Source organism: Pteropus alecto, unplaced genomic scaffold, assembly GCF_000325575.1.
Source record: "Pteropus alecto unplaced genomic scaffold, ASM32557v1 scaffold73, whole genome shotgun sequence".
NCBI lineage: Eukaryota > Metazoa > Chordata > Mammalia > Chiroptera > Pteropodidae > Pteropus > Pteropus alecto.
In genome coordinates this window covers 776602-789183 of record NW_006436284.1, presented here as the reverse complement: position 1 = coordinate 789183, position 12582 = coordinate 776602, and the positions used below count along the sequence as shown (strand labels likewise).

The 12582-nt window shown below is 33.7% G+C and overlaps 1 protein-coding gene and 1 pseudogene across 1 annotated transcript in view; one reads left to right on the top strand and one right to left on the bottom strand.

Annotated features, from left to right (window-relative positions):
* The window catches only part of FGF10 (fibroblast growth factor 10), a 70023-nt gene extending 65232 nt beyond the window's left edge, over positions 1 to 4791 (top strand). Inside the window, exons 2-3 of the mRNA XM_006912446.2 lie at positions 354 to 457; positions 4571 to 4791. Coding sequence (XP_006912508.1) covers positions 354 to 457; positions 4571 to 4768 — 302 coding nt within the window. The 3' untranslated portion in view covers positions 4769 to 4791. The remainder of the gene's footprint in view (positions 1 to 353; positions 458 to 4570) is intronic.
* Positions 4792 to 11999: 7208 nt separating this feature from the next.
* On the bottom strand, positions 12000 to 12118 carry LOC112480253 (annotated as a pseudogene).
* Between the last annotated feature and the right edge of the window lie 464 nt (positions 12119 to 12582).

The window sequence follows — 12582 nt, the reverse complement described above, 5'->3', positions numbered from 1 at the left end:
AGTACAGATGTGAGCTCTGATAAGTTTTTGTGAAATCTAGGCTAAGATGAGTAGAGTTGTTTCAATATTTATGGGGTTGAAAATGCAGAGTTAGCAAAGGAAGCATTTTAATTAAAACAATATTTTCCCCTATATGGTCAGAGTAAAATGCAGGGGAATTCTTTTAAAGACTTACTAGTTATTTCTAGCTTTCTGGCTTTTTAGGCACATTGAAAGAAGTTGGGGCTTTTTTTTCCAGTTTTTAAATCTTTTTTATCTCAGAATGATCAAAAAATAAACTCAGTAATTTCTTAGGACTTTTTAAAATGCATTTATGTGACTCAAATGTAGACTGTTGTAATTGTCCGTTTTAGGTATCCTGGAGATAACTTCAGTGGAAATCGGAGTTGTTGCCGTCAAAGCCATTAACAGCAACTACTACTTAGCCATGAACAAGAAGGGTAAACTCTACGGCTCTGTAAGTATTCTGCTTTCATTTTCAAAGTTCACTGAAGTAAATCACTACCACAGTTTTGGAATGTTTCCCCCGGCCATTGAATAGCTTTGTTATTGTTCCATTGCTAGTAAATAGAGCCACAGTGGGCTGGTTACCAGAGTTTCAAAGGCTGGCAAGGCAGCCTTTCCAATTTTATAATCTCCTCTGTTGCTCACCCATTAGTCTACCACACAGGCTGTTGCTGGCATTTGTCAGTCAATGTTCTGAACTGCTAACCAGTCAGACTCTCACGGAAGCATCTGGTCAAATTGGCATGGGTTCTGCAGACAACTTGGAGAAGGATCATTGAAAACAAAGATCACGAATTAAGTAGAAAATCATATACTGTGTGTTACAGCTAGAGATAAAACAGGGACTTGGGTGTTTTGTATTCTGTTAAAATCTGAAATGGGAGACATATCAAGAAATTTGTCATTTTGTGTACCATTCAATCAACTCCAGAATTTTATTTATCTAGACAAAAATGATTAATTCAGCCAGTGCTTTGAGTAGATACATCCCTATATTTCATAGCAAGTATTAAGAAATGTCACTTTAAAATGTGTAAATAAACTTATTTTGTTGATTAACATAGAGATGATTACAATGCCAGCCATTATCAACTTGAGTATGTCTCAGAATCACTGAATTTATTAAAACATACTCCAAACTTTTCTGATTCAGTAAGTCTGTGGTAGGGTCTAAGAATCTGCACTTTTAACAAAGTTCCAGGTGTTCCCAATGCTACTGGTTTGATAACTACAATCTGAGAATCATTAGAACTTTATTCTATCATTTGTCTGGATACAGAATAGACTTGTATTTTATTCATATCAGGTCCACTTACAATTGCAGAGTCAGACATACTTTGGATTGGTCCCTTTGGCTGGGGTAAATACGTTTTGGGTGGTGGTGGTGGGTGAGAGGAATTTTAGTTAAGTTTTTCTATTACATGTTGCTCTACTAATGAGCCAAGAAGAGTAATAGACTATTTTTTAAAGTAGTTCCATTTAGGGGTTCATGGCATAATTACTTTTGAGGCATTTTTTTCTTTTCCTTTTTAATGAACATGCCTAGGTCCCTCCTTTATCTACTACATCAGAATTACTGGGTAGAAGACGTGGTGTATATTCTTTGAAGAGGTACTGATACACACACATAGTCAAAACCAATACTTTAAAGTAAAGCCATCTAATATGAATTTAGATTGAGAAAGAAAATATAAAAATTTTAATTGCAATAAAAGGTTAAAATACTGAAATAATTTTTAATTGGTAAAGTGTACTTCTTTAAAAAGATGACATCAAGAAGAAATGGATACCTCAAATTAACTGTCATAAAAATATTTAATACTTTTCCTCTCATTTCCTCACATTTTTTTCTATCCCAATATAGCTATTGTACTCTGCCTCTACTTCTTGAGGTCTAAGGTCTATGAATTATTTCATTCTACCTCTATATGTAAAGTAGATGCCCAGTTGCTTTCTATCACATTTTAATGATCTACAATGGCACTTATCAGATATTTCTCTCATTAATATGTTTGTTATTGACTGTCTTCTCCCAGTGGATTGTGAACTTCAAGAGGAGAGGGTTTGCCTAGTCTTTCACTATTTCCTCAGCACTAGAACCATAAAGTCTACAAAGTCGTGCAAGGCATAAACCTAACTACCTCTCCAGTTGGCTCAGCTCATCACAGCCTATGCTCTCCACTTCCAGCCTGTCTCAGAAAGAAACTCATTCTCTAACTATAGTGCGCTGTTTTGTGATTTTGCAATATTATAAGGAAAAGTGAAAAATTATAACTTGTTCAAATTAAATGAAAAATCTACTCGAATTGAATGTCCTGCTCAGGATGGAAAAGGACTAGGGACTTTGCACCCAAAGGTTAGACCATCAAAATTCATGAGTACACATCTAACATTATTCTGTATAGCAGGTGACAACTCATAATTCCTATCTTCATTTTTTTTAAGTAATTTCCATGGATTTCATAAAGCTTCTTGAAAATATCATTAGGCACCCAGAATGCTGATTAAACCAGCTCCATATTGTATTCTCTCAAGTATTTTCCTCATTTCCTTTTGGGAAATGTGCATCTCTCTTATATTTTCATTAATTATTCTCTGAACAATGCATCTACGTATGTGAGGTGTTTTTTTTTTTTGATTGATAGAATTAAGAAAATAAATTGTAAAACTGAATTTAAATAGAACAGGCCCTCATAGGGCATGATGTAAGGACCAAGTAAATTTACCTGGTTTCCTGAAGAAATCCAAAACCTTTTTCTAAACTGCCAAAATCTCTACTTTTGAGATCTTGCCCTAGCCTATATATTTTTTTAAACTTTAATATTTATGATTCACTTAAATGATATAAACAACATAGCTTCCAAGGCTCCTCATGCAGAGACTCTGATACATTTGGTTACAGTCTATTAAAAATACCTGAGATGAGGAGTCTGCTCTAAATGTACCTAACTTTAAGAAACATTGCCTTATAAATTTATTTTGGGGAGGAAAAATGATTAAGCATCCATGCTACTCTTCTATACACAGCTCTGTTTTAAATATAAAATCATCTGAAACAATCTCAACCCTTCCGCAGTCTCTAAGCTGCACCCTGTTTATTGAAATGAGTGCAATCATTTGTAGTAAAAATCATCTCTTTGAAAACCATATAGTTTTAGACACACTAAGATGAATAGGAAAAAAAGACATACTATTTAAATTTTTTTCTAAAGCAGAATTTTTTTTTATGTTAGAAACCGTACCTTAATGTGTGTACCATTTCTTCTGACTTTTAACCAAATAAGTCATTATTTGAATTACGTTCAAATATTACTTCATAGAAGAGAAGCACATAGAATAAATTAATTCCAAGGAAAAAGCTTAAACTAGCCACATAAACATAAAACATACCTGTTTATGATGGTGCTAATAATGTTCAAAATTACCATCTAGCCCAGAGAAACTTGAATGTTTAAATATATGCACATTCGAGAATTGGGAATTAAGGAGAAATTTTGAAAGTCCTGAGATGAGAGAAACTGTTTGAAATGCCCAGTAGAGGCCTCAAGTGAAAGATGCCTATAATGCCCTTGGTTTGGATGGAGAGAGTAGAGCCAGAAGAGCAAAAGCCCCAATTCTTTAGATTCTTAACTGCTTTAGTTTGGATTTAAGGGAAGAGGGACATTTCTGAAGCCAGAGTCTAGAGATTGGTAGATACCTCTCTTCGTTATTAACTCCAGAGTAGGATCCTGGATTTATGGAATGAATGAAACATCAATCCTTGTTCCAAAAGATCCCCTTAAAAACACATGGTCACTTGAAACAAAGCCAAAGCACTATGGCTATAGAGTGGAATTTCCCAAGATCAAAGCACTTAGGCAGTGTTAGTTACCATAGTTATAATTTCTTTGATATGGTAATTTGCAAAGCGAGTGGCATTCCCTGTCCTAGTTTTCAGTCATTCCTAGATCTCAGAGTAAAATCTATCAAAATTCCAAGTTAGAAAAATTGTAATTTATAAAATTGAGAAATCCGGTATTTGGAAGAGATGAAGATACCCCCTCACCTTGGCCTCATGGTTATCTAGAAGTGTTATCGTTTGCTATAAGATCTGCTTTCTCATCAATGTGAGTGTATTTACGTGGATTTATGAAGTTTGCAATCTTGACAAGCTCTCTGTTTTCCTGTAATTCTATTTTCCCATGAGACATCCTAGTCATTACTCTGACAAAAAGATTATAACAATTCTTTATTATTGACTCATCACAAATATTGTTAGTGGAATGTTTGCTTCTTGATAATCATTCTAAGCACTTAAACCATCTCATATTCAAGACACACCAGGTTTTTAAAAGGGCCCCAATATGTGGTTATGATGGCCAACTAAAATGAATCACATGCCTTTAAACTTAGAATCTGTTTTGTGATTATGAGTTTTACTTTTCTGTTGACATTGTATATTAAGGGCACAACTTATGTGCAACTGTCAATAGCAAAGAAACCCTTGAACTGGAGTTGTATAGATGGCTTGTATCAAATGGAATCAAGTATCATTATCGTAAAAAAGTTTGTTTTTCCTTTGCAGAAAGAATTTAACAATGACTGTAAGCTGAAGGAGAGGATAGAGGAAAATGGATACAATACCTATGCATCCTTTAACTGGCAGCACAATGGGAGACAAATGTATGTGGCATTGAATGGAAAAGGAGCTCCCAGAAGAGGACAGAAAACACGAAGGAAAAACACCTCAGCTCATTTTCTCCCAATGGTTGTACACTCATAGAGGAAGGCAGTGTTTGTGGGTGCAGTAAAACCAAAGGCTCTGTTGCCAGGAATGGTGGGTATTCTTCATGAAGACAGTAGCTCAAAAGGCAAAGACACATTGCAGATGTTGGCTTGCTTGAAAGAAAGGAAGTTTTTGAAGGTTTTCGTACTCACTGCTGAGATATGATGTTCTTTTAATTAGTTCTGTGTTATGCCTTGTAATCGAGATATAGGCAGATCAAATGGGATGGAAGTTATTCCTAAGCAAACAACATTGTGGCTGGGATTTTGGTTAAGGTTTGAAGTTTTTGTTTTTTATCCTCTGAAATAGAACTTAAAGAACACAGAACAATCTGTTGAATGATATTCGGAAAAGTTATTTATGGAATACAAACTCATATCAAAGACTTTTATTGCTCATTCAAGCCTAATGATTCGATGAGCAGTAAGACATGGAAGCATTTACTGGAAAGCACTTGGGTCATGTTATGTGCACAACCAAAGGAGCTTTGGGCGTGGCATCATGGAAGCATTGGATAGAATTTAAAAATGTAAACATGTTAGTGTAAAACTGTTCTAACAAAACAAATAGTATGGTACGCTTGTGCATTCTGCCTTCATCCCTTTCTATTTCTTTCTAAGTTATTTATTTAATAGGATGTTAAATATCTTTTGGGGTTTTAAAGAGTATCCTCAGTATCCTCTGATTTACCTTTTCTTTTTCTTCAGCACACTACATGCATGTTCATGACAAAGTGTTTTTAAACCTTGGCAAACACTTCAAAAATAGATGAGATTAGGAAAGCAGTGTGAGTGCCCCATGGGCAATCAGTTGACTTAATTTGCACTTCTGCATAAGAATCATCAACAATAAATACAATAGTGCTGTCTCATGGCTCGAGTTAGAGATGTCTGCCATCATTTAAAAACATGTATCACTGCTAAGGCTTCCTTTCCTAAAAATAGACCAGAGGCTAAATTTTTTTCTTCATCAATACATCATTGAGTCTTCAAGAATATACTAAAAGAGGGAAAATTAATTGTTAAATGCATTTTAGTATCTTTGCCTCATTATTTACTAACGATATTTTGCCATATGTCACAGTGGTAAATAATGAAGAGGCTGTCTGCATGTATACGAATCCTTTATAAGTACCACATAGTGCATCTCCCCCAAAGGAACTATCAAGGAATTTGGAATGAAGTGTAACTCTCCCAGGGGCTTAATCTGAGCAAATATATCCTTTGTAACGATATACTGAAATCTGTTCAAGCTGTATAATCTAGTCATTACAAAACCAAATAAAACTTCTTTTCTGTAAATTTAAAAAGCTTTGGAAGGTTCCACAATGTAACCACATAGAAATTCCTTTTGTTAGAACAGGTAATAGGTAACAGTACATAAGAGTGTGCCAGTCAGTCACCATCCCATTGCATTCTACTAAATAAATACATAAGCCTAATTTGCAGTGTCTGTAGTAGATTTTAAAAGTGTAGAAAATATTATTTGTTCTAAATATTTCCAGTGATAATTATAAGAATATGTCAATGCTGCAGTTTTATTTTCATATTTCTTGTTTTAAAAAGGTCTGGTTATTTTATTGTATGAACACAGTATTTTGGTACAGGGAAAAGACTCACTAAATGTGTCTTTTTACTAAAGTTTAACCTCTAGAAAGGCTGGTGTTTTGTAATCTTCTCTTATGACTTAATTGTGTCAATGCTTAACCAGTACTTTTGGTTTATCTGTTATTTAAGAATTAGCTTTATTACAAAATTTTCCCATAAAGTAATCCCATAAAAGGTCATATTTTTATCACTCCTTTAAAAAGTTGAGGTTTCAAAAGAAATGCATTTGAGGCAGTGTTTTGGCTTATGGTTGAAGTTGCATTTCCTAGTACTTGGCTTCCAACTTGCTTTTTGACAAATGAGATACTAAAAATGTTTAATTTTTGTGGTTGGAATCTGTATGTTAAAATTTAATTGGTAAGTGAGTCTGAGAGCTATAGTGCAATGCATTCTTATCAGAACTAGATTATCTTTGTCCCTTTATTTTAAAACAATAATTGCACCTGACACATAAACATGGACCACCCACAACCAAAATTAAATGTTTGATGAGACGAATATAGTATTTGATGACCATGGTAACAACAAATAGGGCACAAACTGGATTCATATTTCACTTAGCCATTTAGATTACCAATGAGACTAAGTGTAAACAGTCATCATTACAGTACTCAAAACACTAAAACAGCTTCTAGCAAAATGTATCAAAGCTTGTAGAAGCCAAAAATAGAAAACATTTCCCTCACCCCGCTACACACACAAGTACACACATCGACAGAGATACAGAAACAATTTGATAAGGAGCAATGGGATTCTCTTGCATTTAAAAATGGCATCTTTGCTTGATATTGAGAAAGAATTCTGGTCCCCTTGGCAGCTGGATTATGCTACTGAAAGAAAAGCAGCTCCAGCCCTGAATATTGTATATTTTTTTAAAAATCATCACGATTTGGGGAGCTCTGCCTCTGTGGGAATTGCGGCCCCCCGCCACAATGTCAAGGTACATCAGCCACAAATGTGTGTGCATCTGTGCTGGTTCTGAGGAGACTCCTCACAAAGACATAGAATCCCTCCTTCCTCCTACCTCCCAAAAGGCTGGACAGTGTATAGCATGTTACATTTAAATAAATTAATAAAAACGTTGGGAAAAGAAAATAAAAATATTGTCCTTGTTTGTTTTATTAGCTTAAAACTATACCTGGTAATAAAGAGAGAAGCTCAAATGTGTGCATAGCAGGATGTGGTTAAATGCCCCAGAGCCCCAAACAACAACAACAGAAAAAAAAATCACTCAAACATTCGTAAGGTTTATTTAATGTTTTACATGTGTGAGTCAGCTATCCTTACTCTAATAACAACCAAATGCTTTCGATTTTTCCTAAGTATTCAGGTCCACCTAGTTTATACAGTGGATAAAGAAGGATGAATTGAAAACAAGGATGGCTTGTGAAACAATGAGACTTTGGGAAGAAAGCCAGGAGGCTGCAAAATCTGATTTCAAGGGGATAGAGTAGGCCAATGAATTTGATTTGAAAAGGAGAGAGAGGGAAAAAAAAAAAAGAAGTTGGGTCCAGGGCCCAAGAAACGTTATGGACACTATTTACATAGATAAACATTCATGCTACATGTATCTAATAATTTTGATGTTGTTAATTCAGGGTTTATGATTGTTCACAAAAGTAAAATTTACCTTTTCCTTATCAGTGAAGTCCAAACTTTGTTTAAATAAAGATATCTGTAGGAAGCCATGAACTATTTTAAGAGAACATAGCTAGTGCATTTGAAATAGCACATTTAGATGCAAACAAATACTTTATTAAGAATTCTTATCTATTTTGCTAGACAAGACTTTCGTAACTTTAAAAAAAAAAAAAAGAGGATATTTTGGAAGGATATTGCAAAGAGAAGGGCAACTTTGAGTTCCAATAGAACTGAAACATGAAAGATCTGCTTCCTCTCAGGCACTCATTTCCTCTTATCTCTGATTGGCTTTATCTGCTTGGCTACTGCTTATGTCCAATTTACTTCTTTCCAACTCCAAAACCCAAAACCTTTTTCTCAAGATCCTGAAATGGAAGCATCCTAGGTATGATTTCTATTGGCCAAGTTTGAATAATGTATCAACCTTCAGAGCAATCAGTATGACAAAGGATCTGAGCGTTGTGACTGACCAAACTTCAGCCACGTGACCAGAGTAACAAGGTATGGATTTGGGCAGCCTGTATATGTGAAACTAATGAAAAAAAAAAGATGTACCAAACAAAGGACAGTGCTGGGCAGTGCAAAAAGAAAATGGTTCTTAGCTACATCTCTTTAAATGAGACTACTGACTTAAACATGTATCTTCTACTTTTGCATTTTTTACTAATTCTAATTAGCCTTCAACTATTTATTCAAATCAGAGAGGTCTCAAGATCTTTCTCTTTAATACAGTTTTTAAGTGGGAAATATTGTATTTGTTTTGTTTTGTTTTAAAACCAAGGGTAGGACCCTGAATATAGCCAGGCTCACTGTAATTCTGTAAACTTTATAGAATGATAATTGAGATGAATGCAAGTTTTCACTGAATAAAAAGATGGTCCTTCTACTCAATATCAATCTATATCACAACATGAGATTACAAGTATTTAAGTTTATCCCAAGAATATGTACTAGTATTTTCAAGTATATCAACATGTAGAATAAAATCTGAAATTCAAATGCCATGTTTTTAAAAAATTGTAAAATAAAAAAGAAATAAAAAGAAAAAATCTGCTTTATATCTTTTATTATGTCTTGTGTACATTCAATATCAAACAAAAGAAAACTTTATAACGTGCATTTCTCTTTTCTTTTCCTGATTAGAAAATAATAAAACCCAAAATGTCCTTATAAGTGAACAATCTACTAAAAACACATTTATAAAAATCATATATTAGTTAAAATAAAATAATCATGATAAAACTAATGAGATCAAAGGAACTGATCTCATTCCTAAGTGGCTAATAATGAACATTTCCATGTGGCTGCTCCATGATAGCAGCTAAGGACAATTCCACACTCAAAGAGAAAAGCCACATGCCAACCATATATTCATGTGGCATGTATTATCTTACATATTTTTATTATCCTCCACAAGAGATGTTCATTTTTTAACATAGGCAATTGCATCTTCTAGAGATGAGTGCAGCAAATGAAGAATCAAAACATCTCATGTTCCTCATTACAACTGAAAATTGAACATATGCCCTCGTACAATTTAGGCAGTGACCTCAGCTGCAGAATAACCAAGTACAGTAAGGCCATGCCCCTCCTAAAGTTTGGTTTTAATTACCTTATATACATCTTAAGTGCCTAAATAATCTTACAGTTTTCTAAATTATTTAGTTATCATTTCTGTGATCAATTTAAGCTGCTGACAATGCAAATATTCTCAGGTCTCTCAAGAGGACTAAATTAAAATTGGTGTTTCATGAGGTATTATAAATTAAAAAAGGTTGCTTTTTATGGTTAAAAGAAGCATTCAGGTTAGGGGTCACTTATCAATTCAATTCAACATTAAAAATATTTTCACATCTGGTAGTTAAACACTAGACTTTTCAATAGCCTTTTTTTTTCCAATGACATAATCAATATGTACAGACACCAATGGTATTTAAGGCAATATCCGTAAAGATGATATAAGAATATATTTGTTTTGGGGGGAGCTTTCCTACTGAGGAAAACAAAAGAGAAATACTGAATATGACATCGCTTATAAGTAAAGATAAAGGCAATATCTTATTTGTTTTCCTGATAAATTGAATACAGGATGTAAAGTACATTTTACAATGTGACCTTACTTTCATGCAGGAAAAAAAAAACTAAATAACATTTTTTAAATAGTAATTTTAAGTGACTATCAGCAATTATTCCTCATTATCTTACCCTAAAAGAGTTCTACACACCATCCTCCAAGATCTCCTAAGAAACAGTCAAATTAGCATATTTCAAGTACAACAGTTCTTCTTTCTCCTTATTTTTAACTACAGGTGATATTAAATAGCTATGTTAAAGCTATTTCCTTATTAGATTCATAAGGAAAAGATAAACTTCATTTCAACCAATATTTACTTGAGCTAGTTCAAATGAGTAAAGACACCACAATAATGTTAATAGAGATTGTTGAATTAATATTGGGTATCTGGAATTATTATTAGTCTTCTTTCAATGTTTTTTTAACATGTTTCTCTCCATGTATATAAATATTCTACAGTGATAAAATTTATGATTTCTAATCATTTATTTATTCCTACTAGTGAGGAAAAAAATAAAACAAAATTTAAACATAGGGCTTGTTATGAGTTGAATCTGTTTACACAAGATTCACACTAATCTACAATCCTAGTTTCCATCTTTTTGGTCTTAATTTTCCTAATAGAATTGCAGAACAAATTTTTTAATCCAAATACATTACTGAATTGATTCCCATGGTCCTACTGTGTGAAACCACAGATGGGTGGATAATAAGGGTTCTCTTCTCCCAAAACTTTAGTAAATTCATTACAAAAAAAAAAACACAAAAAACTGTAAGAATCTTTTGTAAATATACACATATTTGCCAAACTCATCTCCTAATTTGTTTATTCTTCCTCTGATTATTTACTGGCAAAGCCAATAATATCCAGGATTCCTTTGGTGCTCGATATTTTAACCTCTATTCTTTACCATCTCATCAACTTCCATCTTCTTTTGTACAACTAGTAGTTAAATAAGCAAGGATCCAGCAGACCTTCAACAAAATAGATCTCTGCTACAGAAATAAAATTACTCTGTGAAAACCCCATGCTAAATCTATGCTGCATAGGAACACTCAACATTCAAAATATCACAGATTGGTTCTGGGACGCACATAGTTCTGTCACCGGAAAATATGTTCAAGATCTGTCTCATATCAAATGCAGCAAATCAAATTTTCTGAATGGTCTCTATCATTCTATTTTAATACCCTAATTTTATAAATAATGAAATTAGGGTTCATTTTCTTTCCCAGCTCAATGCTAGGTAGTGAATACAGGTGTCCTGACTCCGAAAATCATTCTCCTCTCCATTATATGGGCACTCTACCAAAAACAAACAAACAAACAAAAAATAGAACCATACCATTTATAGCCTAATATTTTTCAATTTTTCAGAAATATAATCTAAGAATAATGAAGGTATTTCATTTTAATGATATATTTCTCTTTATGGACTTTTTTTTTCCCAAAGAATAGCCTATATTTTTCAATCAGAAAGATCATTTTTAATCCTGGCTCTACTACTTTCTAATAGCATAAACTTTAAAAAGTTATATCAGTTAAAATAAAAAGACTGACCATAAAACTTGAATAACATGCCTAACACTTGGGACAGTAGTTAGGATTGAATATTATCATCTTATTAATTGTTTTGTATCATAACTAGCAAGTAATAAGTGCTCAATACATGTTAACTTTCTGCCTTTTTTTCTGGTCAATTGTGAAAATCTATTTTAAAGTGTCCCAATGTGACAATGATGACTGGGTCATCATCAAAATCTCCACATTCTCTCAAGATTATTTTATGACAGGAGTTTCAGGTTTGTTTGTTTGTTTGTTTATTTATTTATTTAGGCAACCCTTGGTTGACCTCACAGATTGCAAGGACCTTGTCAGCTTACAATCCTTATTTGTTATATTTTACACCTACAGCACCTGGTCTTCCTAGGTGGTCTCCCATCCAAGTACTAACCAGGCCTAACTCTGTGTAGCTTCCAAGATCAGACAGAATCAGGCTTATTCAGGGTGGCATGGCCATAGACTCAGGTTTCACTTAAATGTCATTTCTTTTTTCTCCAAAAAAAAACCTTTTTTTGACCACTAACTAGACCATCATTGTATATTAAAACCATGCTTCTTCTCAGCACTGTAGATTACTGGGCTCTGGGTCAGCTCATAAGGAGGTACTTTGATTCTAATCCACAGTTTTTCCCCTTGAAAAGATGCATTTCTGAAGCATCAGAGTGAAGGAGGCAGAGGTAATGTAGAAAGAATCTAAGTACAGACACAGCTTTCTTACCTCAGATATGGAGGTGACATTGTCTGTGGAAAGTTTTGTTTAAGAATCAACATGAACTGATGTTTAAAATAGTCCCTTGAAATGAAAGGTTTGGCAATTATTCATTTTTTCAACCAATTCATACAAAGCATCACTTTCATAAAATGTGAAAATGGTAACTGTCATACGCACAGGGAAGAAAGGGCACAAGAAATGGACAAAGCTGTC